The sequence below is a fragment of the Somniosus microcephalus genome, chromosome 27 (genome assembly GCF_052327205.1).
Source record: "Somniosus microcephalus isolate GS21.2 chromosome 27, FLI_Smic_1.0, whole genome shotgun sequence".
Taxonomy (NCBI): Eukaryota; Metazoa; Chordata; class Chondrichthyes; order Squaliformes; family Somniosidae; genus Somniosus; species Somniosus microcephalus.
The window spans coordinates 40,869,731-40,885,560 of record NC_141013.1 but is presented as its reverse complement, the minus strand read 5'-3'; the positions used below and the strand labels follow the sequence as shown (position 1 = coordinate 40,885,560).

Below are 15,830 nucleotides of genomic sequence, written 5' to 3'. Positions count from 1 at the left end.
ATTTCTTATGTTCTTATGTTCTTAATTGGGAAGGCTAATTCCGTCATCTTTGGCCCTTGGCCCAAGCGCTGTACCCTCACCACCGACTCCATCCCCCTCTCTGGATGATCAATACGGTTTGCAACCTTGGCACCCTATTCGACCCCGAGCTGAATTTCTGACCCCAGATCCTCTCCATCATAATGACCTCCTACTGCCCAGTCTGTAACATTGTCCAGCTCTGCCCCTACCTCGACCCATCTGCCACTGAAACTTTAATTCTTACCTTTGTCACCTCCATACTCAGTTCCTCCAGTGCTCTCCTGGCTGGGCTCCCATCTACCACCCTTCACCTCTGAATCCTCGCCCATATCTAGACCTGCTCACCCATCACTCCTGCCCCCACTGACCCAAATGGGCACCTGGTACCCCAGTGCTTCAAATCTAAAATGCTCATCCTTGCATTTAAATCCCTCCGTGACCTTGCTTCTCTTTATTGCTGTAACCTCCTCCAGTCCTACAGATACAAATAAACCCCGATTTTACTCGGATCAGGACTCGGGGCGGGGGAGGAGCTGAGGTGGGCGGCAATCCCTCCTGACCTCGAAAGTGTGAAGCCCACGAGATTTTAACTCCCGCACCTCATTTGCATGCCCCTGGTCAGTTTCCCGCCTGAAACTGGCAGGAAGCAGCCACTGGCCGGTGAGAGCGGGAACGTAACTTCAGGCGACAGGAGGCTACCACAGGAGGACGAAGGAACGGTCCCCAGAACTCGGGTAAATCGTGGGGAGGGTGTTTTGGGAGGGCTTCGTGATTGGAAGGGGGAGGGGGGTGGACGGTGGCTGGATGAGCCCGGCAGAGGAATTGTAAATGTTCCTTGTGGGGCCAGGAAGAGCAGAAGAGATGCAAGCAGTTTCATTCCACATTCTAATTTGATTTTTAAATTTTGAAAGCAAACAAAGTCTCTGAGCAAAATTGATAAGAAGGTGAGATGGAGGGCTAGGAAAGAATGAATAATGGTTGAGGGTGAAGGGGCCCCTGGTCTCTAGCCTCTCGTCACCTCCATGGGGAAGTGAATGGGATTTGAAGAACTGGATGGAGGGTTAAGGGTGAGGCAAGTGAGAGTGGAGCAAGAGGGTGGGGAGGATACAAGGTTTGAGTGGGTCATTCAAAGGGGAGCAGGTAGGAGTAGTGATAACAGTGAGGGGTTGGTAGGAAGAGGAATGCATGGTGGGAAGGTTAAGGGATAGGGGATGCGATGGTACTGAGGAGGTGGCGAGAAGCAGGAGTGATTGGGGGAGGTGTGGGAAGGGCCACATTTACTTCACAACCCACTCCCTAAACACTGTCTGTAGTCATTGGGGTTTTCTTTCCCCGCAACACCATGCTTCAGTGGAAAATAAAATTGGGCGCGTTGCTGATTGGGGTGTCGATTTGCTATCAGCCCATTTTGCACTACTGCTGTTGGCCACTTTCACCCCCTCCCTCCCCCGTGTAAAGTGCTTTGAAAGGAAACATTAGCGTTTATATGGCACTTATATCTTCAGCTTCAAACCTAGTGAATTATTTGTTGAAGTGTAGCTACTATTATGTAGGCAAACACAGCAGCCAATTTGCACACAGCAAGGTCCCAGAAACAGCAAATATGATGAATGACCAATTCAGCTGCTTTTGATGATGTTGGGATTAATATTGGCCTGATCACCTCCCTGCTCATTTTCGAATAATGCCGTAGGATCATTTACATCCTGAACAGAAAGACAAAGTTTCAAGTTAATGTTTCATCAAAAGACAGTAGCTCACAATGCACCATTCCCTCAGTATTGCACGACGTGTTAGAATAGCTTACAATCGACTCCTGATAACTTAAAATCAGTTTGTGTGCTAAAAAAAATTGAATTAACCAATAGTTTGAATTAAGCACCAGAAATAGCACAGTAAAGTGGGAATTTAATTCTAAATGAATTGCATTATTTAAGAGGAGTAGACTGTATGTGCTGTTGCCTTGGAGTGGGGTTTGAACCCACATTGCTTTGAGTGAGAGGTAAGCATGCTGGCAACTGTGCTAATCTAACTTGAGATGCCTTGTTCTGAAAGGATTTATTAAGATCCCTTAATTTAAAAGAACTAAAAATATCGTCCCATCTAAGAAATTCAGTGCAATGCCATAGCTTTAAGGTCTCATCGAATATATGAGCAAATGTCTTTCTAAACTCATTGGCCACAATTTTTCCTACCTGGGCAGGTCAGGTGCGGGCGGTGGCCATGGCGGGTCACGACCCCTTGCTGGTTCCATCCCGCTGCACAAAATGAACTTACCTTAATGGGGCCTATTAAGCCCACCCAGCACGTTAGTCGGCCCAATTACATGGCGTGGGTCTGGAAGTCATTCATGACGCTTTTTCAGCCGCGATCTTTAAAGGGACCATGACCACATTAGATTTGAAGTTTCATCTAACATAGTGCTGTCAGTGTACTGTAGCATTGGAGTGCTGTAAACACTGACAATGACTGCACAGAGGCAGAGGGCTGCACCCAGGTTCTCTGATGACTCCCTCCATATGATTATGGAGGGAGCCAGAACACGCAGGGAAGTCCTCTTCCCTTCCGATCGGCAGAAGAGACCTCCCCAAGACACCAAAACAGCCTGGTTGCAGATTGCAGAGGAGGTCACAAGCAGGGATGTGTGCAGGAGGACCTGGGTGCAGTGTGGCAAACGTTACAATGATCTCATTAGATCAGGAAACGTTAGTACAAAGCCACACTCCAGAACTAGCCACGCCTCTAGCCAAGCTGTTCCAGTACAGCTACAACACTGCCATCTATCCGATATTGTGGAAAACTGCCCAGGTATGTCCTGTCCACAAAAAGCAGGACAAATCCAATCCGACCAATTACCGCCCCATCAGTCTACTCTCAATCAGCAAAGTGATGGAAGGTGTCATCGACAGTGCTATCAAGCGGCACTTACTCACCAATAACCTGCTCACTGATGCCCAGTTTGGGTTCCGCCAAGACCACTCGGCTCCCGACTTCATTACAGCCTTGGTCCAAGCATGGACAGAGGAGCTGAATTCCAGAGGTGAGAGTGACTGCCCTTGACATCAAGGCAGCATTTGACTGAGTGTGGCATCAAGGAGCCCTAGTAATACTGAAGTCAATGGGAATCGGGGGAAAACTCTCCACTGGCTGGAGTCATATCTAGCACAAAGGAAGATGGTTGTGGTGGTTGAAGGTCAATCATCACAGCCCCAGGACATCGCTGCAGGAGTGTCTCAGGGCAGTGTCCTAGGCCCAACCATCTTCAGCTGCTTCATCAATGAATTTCCCTCCAACATAAGGTCAGAAGTGGGGATGTTCTCTGATGACTGCACAGTGTTCAGTGCCATTCACGAATCCTCAGATAATGAAGCAGTCCATGCCCACATGCAACAAGACCTGGAAGACTTTCAGGCTTGGGCTGATAAATGGCAGGTAACATTTGCGCCACACAAGTGCCAGGCAATGACTATCTCCAAAAAGCGAGCGTCTGACCACTGCCCCTTGACATTCAACGGCATTACCATCGCGGAATCCCCCACCATCAACATCCTGGGGGTCACCATTGACCAGAAACTTAACTGGACCAGCCACATACATACTGTGGCAACAAGAGCAGGTCAGAGGCTGGGTATTCTTCGGCGAGTGTCTCACCCCCTGACTCCCCAAAGGCTTTCCACCATCTACAAGGCACAAGTCAGGAGTGTGATGGAATACTCTCCACTTGCCTGGATGAGTGCAGCTCCAACAATACCCAAGAAGCTCGACACCATCCAGGACAAAGCAGCCCGCTTGATTGGCACCCCATCCACCACCTTAAACATTCACTCCCTCCACCACCGGCACACCGCGGCTGCAGTGTGTACCATCTACAAGATGCACTGCAGCAACTCACCAAGGCTTCTTCAGCAGCACCTCCCAAACCCGCGACCTCTACCACCTAGAGGGACAAGGGCAGCAGGCGCATGGGAACACCGCCACCTCCAAGTTCCCCTCCAGGTCACACACCATCCTGACTTAAAAGCATATCGTCGGTCCTTCATCGTCGCTGGGTCAAAATCTTGGACTCCCTCCCTAACAGCACTGTGGGAGTACCTTCGCTACACGAACTGCAGTGGTTCAAGAACTCGGCTCACCACCACCTTCTCAAGGGCAATTAGGGATGAGCAATAAGTGCTGGCCTTGCCATCGATGCCCACATCCCATAAACAAATAAAAAAAAAACCACTCAACTTCATCCTGCTATGCCTCTCTTCACTTCCCCTGCCTTCCCTACCCCACTCCTGCACATCCTAATCACACCAACATACTTTGCACGTCTACCCATCCCTCTCTCTCTATCTACATTATCACATCCCCATCTCACTAGCCAACCCTCACACTCCCCCCTCATCCTAGTGCAATCATACCAACTAACAACACACAAGGGTAGCCACTTGGGTGTTTTATCCAATGTTTGTGTAAAGTTTCTGTTAATGTGGTGTCAAACATTAAAATCTTTATTTTCAACACTTTCCAGTCTTGGACAGATTTGTGTGCACCTTTGGAAGCGGCTTAGTGAGTTGCAGTGAATGGTAAGACATAACTACCCCTCACAATGGTGATGAGTGTGAAAGGAATGGCTTGGTCATTGTAGGGATGCTTTATGGTGTTGGTGTGGGGTGGTGCCAACCTGGCACATCATGTGGCAGCCATATGGGTGTACAGCGTCAAGTGAAGTAAATCTGGCCATGATGAGGCCATCCCTGGCCTCCCGGGCAGCAATGTGGTCGGGTGCTGATGCCCTGTGTCCTGTGCAGCAGCAGGTGATTGTGGAAAAGGTTGGTGGTGTTGTTGGTGCTGCTGGTGTGCTTGGTGCTGCTGGTGTTGGGGCTCATTGTGGTCCGATTCTAAGGACCAAGGTGAGACAGACAGTATAAACTGCACCCATGTTAATGGAATAGATGGCAGGTGAAGTAGAGATGACAGAAACAATCTGTCAATGGTGAGCAAGTTCTTCCATTGAGTGGAGACTGGATGGAGACTGAGTGGAGACTGGATGGAGACTGGAAACACTTGCAGCCTGTAGAATCTGTGCTGGAAATGGACAGAGCAACAGCTTCTGCCCGAGGAAAGTGATCATCTGTCAGGTGGGAGCTTTTACTGTGCATTTGATACTGACAAGTAATCAGCTGGAGCAATGGCCACTGAACTCCCGCCTCAGGTTGACAGACGTGTTTCCCGAGCTGCGTGGTTGCCGTGGCCATGCAGTTAAGTTTAAAATGTAAGTTAAAAAAAAGCCTGTTAAGGGTCTGACAAGTAGCTTTTAATCATCTCAATCGGGTTGCCCGCCGCTGCTGGTCAGGCCGGCTCCAAGATGACAGACGCGCATGGGGGAAAGGCGCGTTGCGGTGAGATGACAGCGGGTTCCCGACCCACTGTCAAAAATGCCAACTTTCCCACCCGACCCGCCACCGATCTCGCCCACTACCACCCTGGAAAATCTCAGCCTTTATTATGGGAAATGGGCCAGTTACTGAAATTTATCATTTATAGTTTCAGTAAAATGGATAATCTCTTGCCAATAAAGTACAAGAGGAGATGTCTTACTTGGTTGTCAGTCCACATTGTACTGTATATTGGATGTATTAGTTACATGGAATCACATAGAATGTCACAACACAGAAACAGGCCATTTGGCCCAACTCGTCCATGCCGTGTTTACACTCTACACGAGCCTCCTCTCACCTTACTTCATCTAAACCTATCAGCAAATCCTTCTATTCCTTTCTCCCTCATGTGCTTACCTAGTTTCCCCTTAAATGTATCTATGTTATTCTCCTCAACTACGCCTTGTGGTAGCGAGTTCCAGATTCTAACCCTTCTCTGGGTAGAGAAGTTTCTCCTGAATTCCCCATTGGATTTATTAGTGACTATCTTATATTTATGGCCCCTAGTTCTGGTCTCCCCCCCACAAGTGGAAACATCTTCTCTACGTCTACCCTATCAAACCCTTTCATCATCTTAAAGACCTCTATCACCCTTCAGCCTTCTCTTTTCTCGAGAAAAGAGCCCCAGCCTGTTCAATCTTTCCTGATAGGAATAACCTCTCAGTTCGGATATCATCCTCATAATCTCCAATGTCTCTATTTCATTTTTATAATATGGAGAACAGGACTATGCACAGTCCCCCAAGTATGGTCTAACCAAGGTTCTATACAAGTTTAACATAATTTCTCTGCTTTTCAATTCTATCCATCTAGAAATGAACCCCAGTGCGTTGTTTGCTTCTGTTATGGCCTTATTAACCTGTATGATTTTATTACTTTTGATTTTTCTAGGCAAATGTACAAGTACTTATCAACCATACTCGTACAAACCAGGCCTTAGCAGCTCTTCAGGATCACTCCTTCTGGTAAGTATTTGTTTACCAAAAGACCAATTGATGAGCAATAGTTGAATTCACTTGTATTAACTGGCAGTGTCACTAGGAACATATGAACAGGAGGAGGCCATTCCGCCCCTTGAGCCTGTTCCGCCATTCAGTTAGATCATGGCTGATCTATATCTTAACTCCATCTACCCGCCTTGGTTCTGTAACCCTTAATACCCTTGCCTAACAAAAATCCATCAATCTCAGTTTTGACATTTTCAATTGAACTAACCTCAACAATGTTTTGGGGGAGAGAGTTCTCGATTTCCACTACCCTTTGTGTGAAGACGTGCTTCCTGACATCAACCCTGAATGGCCCAGCTCTTCATTTGAAGGTTATGCTCACCAGAGGAAATCGTTACTCTCCATCTACCCATAACTCCTTTAATCATCTTAAACACCTCAGTTAGATCGCCGCTTAATCTTCTACACTCCAGGGAATACAAGCCTAGTCTATGAAACTTGTCCTCGTAATTTAACCCTTTTAACCCCAGTATCGTTCTGGTGAATTTGCGCTGCTCCCCGCCTCCTGCCCCCCCCCCTCCCCACCCCAAGGCCAATATATCCTTCCTGAGGTGTGATGCGCAGAACTGAACGAATTACTCTAAATGGGGTCTAACCAGAGCTTTTTATAACTGTAACATAACCTCTTCCCCTTTGTATTCCAGCCCCTTGAGATAAAGACCAACATTCCATGAGCCTGTTTAATTATTTTTTGCACCTGTCCACTAGCTTTTAGTGATTTCCGTACTTGGACCCCTGAATCTCTCGGCTCCTCCACAGTTCCGAGCTTCTCGCCGTTTAGAAAATACTCGGATTGATCTTTCTTAGGTCCAAAGTGGATGAGCTCACACTTTCCTACATTGAACTCCATCTGCCACAGTTTTGCCCACTCACTTAATCTATCAATGTCCCTTTTCAACTTTCTGCTCCCCTCTACACTTAGTGTCGCCAGCAAACTTGGACATATGGCTCTCTACTCCTTCATCCAAGTCATTGATAAATATAGTGAACAGCTGAGGCCATAGTATAGATCCCTGGGGGACACCAGTAGTCACATCCTGCCATTTGGACATACCCATTACCCCATCTCTCTGTCTCCTACCTCCTAACCAATTCCCTACCCATGTCAATAGGTTGCCTCCAATACCCTGCATTCTCATTATTGTTAACAGTCTCTTATGTGGAATCTTGTTGAATGCCTTCTGGAATAACATCCATAGACACTCCCTTATCTACCACATTAGTTACTTCCTCAGAAAATTCAACTAGGTTTGTTAGACATGACTTTACAAATCCATGCTGGCTCGCTCTGATCAGTTCATGTTTGTCCAAGTACTCAGTCCCTAATATTACTGTCATCATTCAGATGTCAATTTTAACCCAGAATGGGTTTCAGGTGGGTGGGAGGGGGGCAGGGCAAGTGCAAAACGCACTCACTGAGCTAGATCTCAGGCCCGGAGTATTTCACTTTTTCTTTTTAAATTACACTTTCAACACTTTTGAGGTGTGATGGATACGATGTACAGGTAGGTTTGAGGTGTGATGGATACGATGTACAGGTAGGTTTGAGGTGTGATGGATACGATGTACAGGTAGGTTTGAGGTGTGATGGATACGATGTACAGGTAGGTTTGAGGTGTGTTGGATACGATGTACAGGTAGGTTTGAGGTGTGTTGGATACGATGTACAGGTAGGTTTGAGGTGTGATGGATACGATGTACAGGTAGGTTTGAGGTGTGGTGGATACGATGTACAGGTAGGTTTGAGGTGTGATGGATACGATGTACAGGTAGGTTTGAGGTGTGTTGGATACAATGTACAGGTAGGTTTGAGGTGTGATGGATACGATGTACAGGTAGGTTTGAGGTGTGATGGATACGATGTACAGGTAGGTTTGAGGTGTGGTGGATACGATGTACAGGTAGGTTTGAGGTGTGTTGGATACAATGTACAGGTAGGTTTGAGGTGTGGTGGATACGATGTACAGGTAGGTTTGAGGTGTGATGGATACAATGTACAGGTAGGTTTGAGGTGTGATGGATACGATGTACAGGTAGGTTTGAGGTGTGGTAGATACGATGTACAGGTAGGTTTGAGGTGTGTTGGATACAATGTACAGGTAGGTTTGAGGTGTGATGGATACGATGTACAGGTAGGTTTGAGGTGTGATGGATACGATGTACAGGTAGGTTTGAGGTGTGATGGATACGATGTACAGGTAGGTTTGAGGTGTGTTGGATACGATGTACAGGTAGGTTTGAGGTGTGTTGGATACATTGTACAGGTAGGTTTGAGGTGTGTTGGATACAATGTACAGGTAGGTTTGAGGTGTGTTGGATACGATGTACAGGTAGGTTTGAGGTGTGTTGGATACATTGTACAGGTAGGTTTGAGGTGTGTTGGATACGATGTACAGGTAGGTTTGGGGTGTGTTGGATACGATGTACAGGTAGGTTTGAGGTGTGTTGGATACATTGTACAGGTAGGTTTGAGGTGTGATGGATACGATGTACAGGTAGGTTTGAGGTGTGATGGATACAATGTACAGGTAGGTTTGAGGTGTGATGGATACGATGTACAGGTAGGTTTTCTTCTTCAGCATGGGACGTACGAGCTTGGTGGGGCAGAAACCCAGAATCTGTCACAAACTGCTCGCGATTGCCCACCCAATAAAATGAATGGAGGAGTCACACGAGCCCACTTTTGTGATAAAGGTTTCATCCCCAGTCAACGTTTTGCTGAAGAAGAAAATCAACACCGTTGAGTTGACATGATAAAGGATTGAACGATCAAATCTAAAGTGCTCAAAAATATTTTGTGTACTATTTGCAGGACAATGTTTGGAAGAGAGCATGAAATCACGACCAACACCTTCCGTGATAGCCATCGAGCTGAAGAAGACTTGAACTTCTGGATTATTGTCACTGGGGATCCCGGTACCCCGTATGGCACCTTGTTTCGAAAGTCTCCACCTATTTGTGAAGAACCAGCAGCAAAGAGCAAGCACAGAACACCTCCGCCTGATTGCTCCACTGAAAAGTGAAGCCCACTTGTTAATATAAGGAGCTGTAACGAATATACCTTCTGTTCCACCGTGATTGATCTGAATAGGAAAGTGTCGCTCTCCACTCCCCCAGCCTGAAACTCTGGAACCAACTTTGGCAATTCCATACACAAGCCTCGTTTGCACCCAGCGAGCAATATTATCAACCAGAAAACATCTGTGAAAGCTGCAAGCTTCTGCCGCTTGATGCAAAATGTCATCACGGTCAATGTTAAACATTTCTAAAGTGATCAAAAGGCAACAAAATACAGGGAATGACAGGCAAAGATTAAATAATGACAAATGTAGGAGTGTATGATTGCACTTATTCTTTTAATAAATCAGCTAATTTTCCAAGAGAAATTGTGTATTTTGTATTCTTTAATCCATGCAAATTGAATAGCTATATACACACCGAGGAAATGTAGTAAAATGGGATCACGTTGTGGGGATTTGACTTTGTCGATTAAGGGCCATCAATGAGGGTTCCTTAAAATTCACCTCAGTGCCTCGAGCTATTAAGAGTAAATAATCAATTAGGCTCCCGCAGGCTGATTGCTATGGAGTGAGCACACCCCCTCTCCCCACTGGAAACTGTGTAGGTCTCAGGTAAAGATAGAATTCACTGGGAGAAACCAACACAAAATAACATTCCTGCTGCTTGATCCGTCGATCCTGCATTCCCAGTTAGAATTACACAGAATGTACGGGACAGAAACAGGCCACTCGGCCCGATAGACCCAGTGTTTATGATCCACACGAGCCTCCTCCCATCCTTCTTCATCTAACCCTATCAGCGTACCCTTCTATTCCTTTCTGCCTCAAGTGTTTATCTAGCCTCCCCTTAAATGCATCTCTGCTATTCGCCTTAACTACTCCTTGTGGTAGCGAGTTCCACATTCTCACAGCTCTCTGGGTAAAGTAGTTTCTCCTGAATTCCCTATTGGGTTTATTACTGACTATCTTATATTTATGGCCTCAGAATTTGGTCTCCCCGCACAAGTGGGGGAGCACTCCCTCAGTACTGCCCCTCTGACAGTGCAGCGCTCCCTCAGTACTGCCCCTCCGACAGTGCGGCGCTCCCTCAGTACTGCCCCTCCGACAGTGCGGCGCTCCCTCAGTACTGCCCCTCCGACAGTGCGGCGCTCCCTCAGTACTGCCCCTCCGACAGTGCGGCGCTCCCTCAGTACTGCCCCTCCGACAGTGCGGCGCTCCCTCAGTACTGCCCCTCCGACAGTGCGGCGCTCCCTCAGTACTGCCCCTCCGACAGTGCGGCGCTCCCTCAGTACTGCCCCTCCGACAGTGCGGCGCTCCCTCAGTACTGCCCCTCCGACAGTGCGGCGCTCCCTCAGTACTGCCCCTCCGACAGTGCGGCGCTCCCTCAGTACTGCCCCTCCGACAGTGCGGCGCTCCCTCAGTACTGCCCCTCCGACAGTGCGGCGCTCCCTCAGTACTGCCCCCCCGACAGTGCGGCGCTCCCTCAGTGCTGCCTCTCCGACAGTGCGGCGCTCCCTCAGTACTGCCCCTCCGACAGTGCGGCACTCCCTCAGTACTGCCCCTCCGACAGTGCGGCGCTCCCTCAGTACTGCCCCCCCGACAATGCGGCGCTCCCTCAGTGCTGCCTCTCCGACAGTGCGGCGCTCCCTCAGTACTGCCCCTCCGACAGTGCGGCGTTCCCTCAGTACTGCCCCTCCGACAGTGCGGCGCTCCCTCAGTACTGCCCCTCCGACAGTGCGGCGCTCCCTCATTACTGCACCTCCGACAGTGCGGCACTCCCTCAGTACTGCACTGGAGTGTCAGCCTAGATTCTGTGCTCAAGTCTCTGGAGTGGGACTTGAACCCACAACCTTCTGACTCGGGCGACGGTTCTACCAATGAGCCATGGCTGACAGCTGATTAATGAAACTCTGACACATTTATACTAATAATGCTGCTAACACTTCTTCTATAGTATTTCCAACAACAACAACTTGTATTAATATCGCGCCTTTAATGTAGTAAAACATCCCAAGGCGCTTCACAGGAGTGCTACAAAACAAAATTTGACACCAGGCCACATAAGGAGATATTAGGGTAGATGACTAAAAGCTTGGTCAAAGAGGTAGTTTTTAAAGAGCGTTTTAAAGGAGGAAAGAGGGGTAGAGAGGTGGAGAGGTTTAGGGAGGGAATTCCAGAGCTCGGGGCCGAGGCAACTGAAGGCACGGCCGCCAATGGTGGAGCGATTAAAATCAGGGATACTCAAGCAGCCAGTATTGGAGGAGCTCAGATATCTCAGAGGGTTGTGGGGCTGGAGGAGATTAGAGAGATAGGGCAGGGCCATGGAGGGAATTGAAAGCAAGGATGAGAATTTTAAAATCCTGTTACAAATACTACACCTTTGTTCAAGTGCAGGGTTTATTAGTGTTACTGTTAATGGGGTCAAAATACCTGGGTGATTGTGGCCACCTCAGATCCTTTCTCTGCACTAACACTGAAAACCTAAGCAAGTCCCAGACAATGTTAAAATATAGGCCAATAAATGCTGCCGGTGGGCATGCTTTCTGCAGTTTCTGCTACTCCCCACATGATGGTGCCAGTTTCTTGTTTTAAAATTCAGAGATGGAAATGAGACCGTGAGAAAGTGAAAGCGTACAGAGAAAGAAAAAAGATAGAAGACAAACAGAAGAACAAAGAGAGATAGAAAGAGCCATGGACTAGGAAAGAAGCAGAGAGACAGTTACAGGAAGGGAGAGATACGATTAAAACAAATTGTCCTTGAGCAATTTGTACAGTAAAATGTTTTACAGTTTGAAACATTTCTCAAACTTTTCTAATTGATGTTATGCATCAGAAAAGGCCAGAAAGCTCAGCTGGTTAAGACACTGGGTTGCGCAGTAAAGACCAGAAAGGTTCCAGGCACGATCACCACTCTGTGCTGAGTTAGTTAATCTCAGTCAGGATACCTGTAGGGCACTACATTGGCCTCTGCAACTGGCTGGGGGGCGGGGGTGCGGGGAGGGGGATTCGGGGGGAGGAGGAGAAAATTAATTATGGTTTACAATTCTGATCACTGTCCAATGGCCCCTGCTGGAAGTGTGCATGTAGGAACATTGGATGAGGTTAGAAACTTGCTCTGCTGTGACGTAACACACAGTTGAATAGACTTTCTAAGCTCCAACATGAAGAATAGTCACCAGGCCAATACAGTAGAGGGTACCTGAATCTAAGCAAGCACATCCTACCAAGCGGTCGTGTGCTAGCTATGCTCCATACAGTAATATACATTTGTTGCTGTATCTCCTGCTTTCTGAATTTAATAATCTGCTGCTGTGCCTGTTGCTCTATGAATTTGTTGATTTATCAGTGTCTACTTGTCCATTAATTCATTAATTCACTGGTGCCTGCTCCATTTGCTGCTGCGCTCGCTCCTCCATTAATTCATTTGTTTCCTGCTCCATTCATTTCTTCATTAGTTGCTCTTCCTGAACTCCATTAGTTTATTGATTGTTGGTGTGACTGCTGCTCGATGAACTTATTGATGCCCGGTACTGTGTTAATTTATTAATCATTTTAGCGCTGGCTATTTAATTCATTTATTATGTACTGGTGCCTACTTAGCTGTGCTGTAGTGTTCATCGGTATCGCTTCATTGTTGTTAATGAGTAGGGTGCATGGGATTCGTGTTGGTTTCAGTGGGTTCTGCTTTTCTGTTGCGATTGTCGTCAATAAGAAACAATACAGTCGCCACCACTGACACCGTCCGCGCTTACCACAGGCAGCCGCCTAGGTCAGGCTAATGACGCTAAACATTTGTCATCACCATAGAAACATAGAAGAAACATAGAAAAATAGGAGCAGGAGTAGGCCATTCGGCCCTTCGAGCCTGCTCCGCCACTCAATATGATCATGGCTGATCCTCTATCTCAATACCATATTCCCGCTCTCTCCCCATACCCCTTGACGTCTTTTGCGTCTAGAAATCTATCTATCTCCTTCTTAAATACATTCAGTGACTTGGCCTCCACTGCTTTCTGTGGTAGAGAATTCCACAGGTTCACCACCCTCTGAGTGAAGAAATTTCTCCTCATCTCAGTCCTAAATGTCCTACCCCGTATCCTGAGACTGTGACCCCTCGTTCTAGATCCCCCAGCCAGGGGAAACATCCTCCCTGCATCCAGTCTGTCTAGCCCTGTAAGAATTTTATACGTTTCAATGAGATCCCCTCTCATTCTTCTAAACTCTAGTGAATACAGGCCTAGTCGGCCCAATCTCTCCTCCTACGACAGTCCTGCCATCCCAGGAATCAGTCTGGTGAACCTTCGCTGCACTCCCTCTATGGCAAGTATATCCTTTCTTAGGTAAGGAGACCAAAACTGCACACAGTACTCCAGGTGTGGTCTCACCAAGGCCCTGTATAACTGTAGTAAGACATCCTTGCTCCTGTACTCAAATCCTCTTGCAATGAAGGCCAACATACCATTTGCCTTCCTAACTGCTTGCTGCACCTGCATGTTTGCTTTCAGTGACTGGTGTACAAGGACACCCAGGTCCCTTTGTACATCAACATTTCCCAATCTATCACAATTTAAATAATACTCTGCCTTTCTGTTTTTCCTACCGAAGTGGATAACTTCACATTTATCCACGTTATACTGCATCTGCCATGTATTTGCCCACTCACTCAACTTGTCTAAATCGCCTTGAAACCTCTTTGCATCCTCCTCACAACTCACAATCCCACCTAGTTTTGTGTCGTCAGAAAACTTGGAAATATTACATTTGGTTCCCTCATCCAAATCATCATTGATATATATTGTGAATAGCTGGGGCCCAAGCACTGATCCCTGCAGTACCCCACTAGTCACTGCCTGCCACCCCGAAAAAGACCCATTTATTCCTACTCTCTGTTTCCTGTCTGTTAACCAACTTGCAATCCATAGGCGTCAATTGCAAAATATTAAAATGCATTTAGCACGCCGACTATTGAACGTAAGGTTCAGTGTTTACCAATTTAAAAGCTACGCTGATTTCAGAAAACGTCAGGTCGTTGGGCAGCTGGTTGCACTGTTAACAACTCCGGGAGGCAGTGGGAGAGTGGAGGCTTTGGGCAGCTACCATCAGATTATTTTACCGTCTACTGCATACAGCAGGCAAGTCACATTAGCACGAATGCGCTCGCTATACACAGTGGGCAACATTCCCATTACACTGCGCACCCGCACGATGTCTGGCAGTCCCGCACAGGCTGCTTACCGGCTTTACAATGGGAAAACCGCGCAGGCGCAGAAATTTGAATAGGCCGCGCAGCCCATTAAAGGGGCCACGCACCCAAAAAAAATTAAAGGGAACATTGGCGGTGGGGTCTATAATACGGTTTTTTCTAATTTAAGTTCTCTAGTCTATTCTGTTATTTTGCTTAATTTCCATGTTGTTCTATTAGTAGCTTCTCTTTTCCACAGTTTTAAGGTGTGCTGTCAGTGCATTGGTTGGCTCATTGAGCTAAAACTGTTCAACACTGCACAGGTCTTGACTCCCCGTGTACAACACCGGGGGAATGACGGGATATCAATCAGTTATATATCAAAAGTCTTGCATATTGCGTGTATTTCTTGTAACACTTTTCCAAAGATGCTCTCTCTGTCACACTTTTCCCATCACACCTTGTTGGTTGGCTCAATAAAGAGGCAAAGAACGTCTGAATCAAAGGTGAGGGAAGCAGTTGGAAAACAACCAATGGGAAACTACTATGAAAGCAACCAATCTGAACGACCTGTCTGGAGAGCCTACCAGTAAAAGAAAAGAGAAGGAGAGCCAATCAAATCACTCAAAATTTTGCAGGAAACTTCATTGAAGATTCTGATGCATTGTTAACAAAGTTTCGAAAGGACGAGCGTTTAGCTCAAAACTGGTTAGTGTCTAGCTTTACAAGATGGTCAAAATAGGTAGTCAGAATCTTCAGTGGAAATAAAGGTAGTGTTCAGGGAACGCCTTTTGATGCCCAGGCTGCCAGAGAACTGTTAAGATCCAAATATACCATCACAGGGACTGGCCTGTAAGATTAAATTAAAGAACAGAATTTCCTTTTTAAATCTGCCACCCACTCTCTGTCTTAAGCTACACCCACTGCAAATCTACCCGGAGATTCCAGAAATGTGTCTTTTTCTGGATTACACTAGTGACATTCTATGGCCCCTGAGCTGGGCAATAGAAAGAAATAAAGACTGGCATTTCTATAGCGCCTTTCACGACCTCAGGATGTCCCAAAGCGCTTTACAGCCAATGAATTACTTTTGAAGTGTAGTCACTGTTGTAATTTAGGAAACTAAGGCACAACTCTACCTGGGAGATTGCCAAACATTATAAAGTCTGGGAGA

The 15,830-nt window shown here is 46.9% G+C and overlaps 1 protein-coding gene across 2 annotated transcripts in view; it reads left to right on the top strand.

Annotated features, from left to right (window-relative positions):
• cfap161 (cilia and flagella associated protein 161) overlaps window positions 1–9,834 on the top strand; it is a 79,772-nt gene extending 69,938 nt beyond the window's left edge. For both annotated transcript variants that reach the window (XM_085968874.1, XM_085968873.1), the window contains 2 exons: window positions 6,339–6,412; window positions 9,267–9,834. In XM_085968874.1, coding sequence (XP_085825000.1) covers window positions 6,339–6,412; window positions 9,267–9,477 — 285 coding nt within the window. In that variant the 3' untranslated portion in view covers window positions 9,478–9,834. The remainder of the gene's footprint in view (window positions 1–6,338; window positions 6,413–9,266) is intronic.
• Window positions 9,835–15,830: the final 5,996 nt, after the last annotated feature.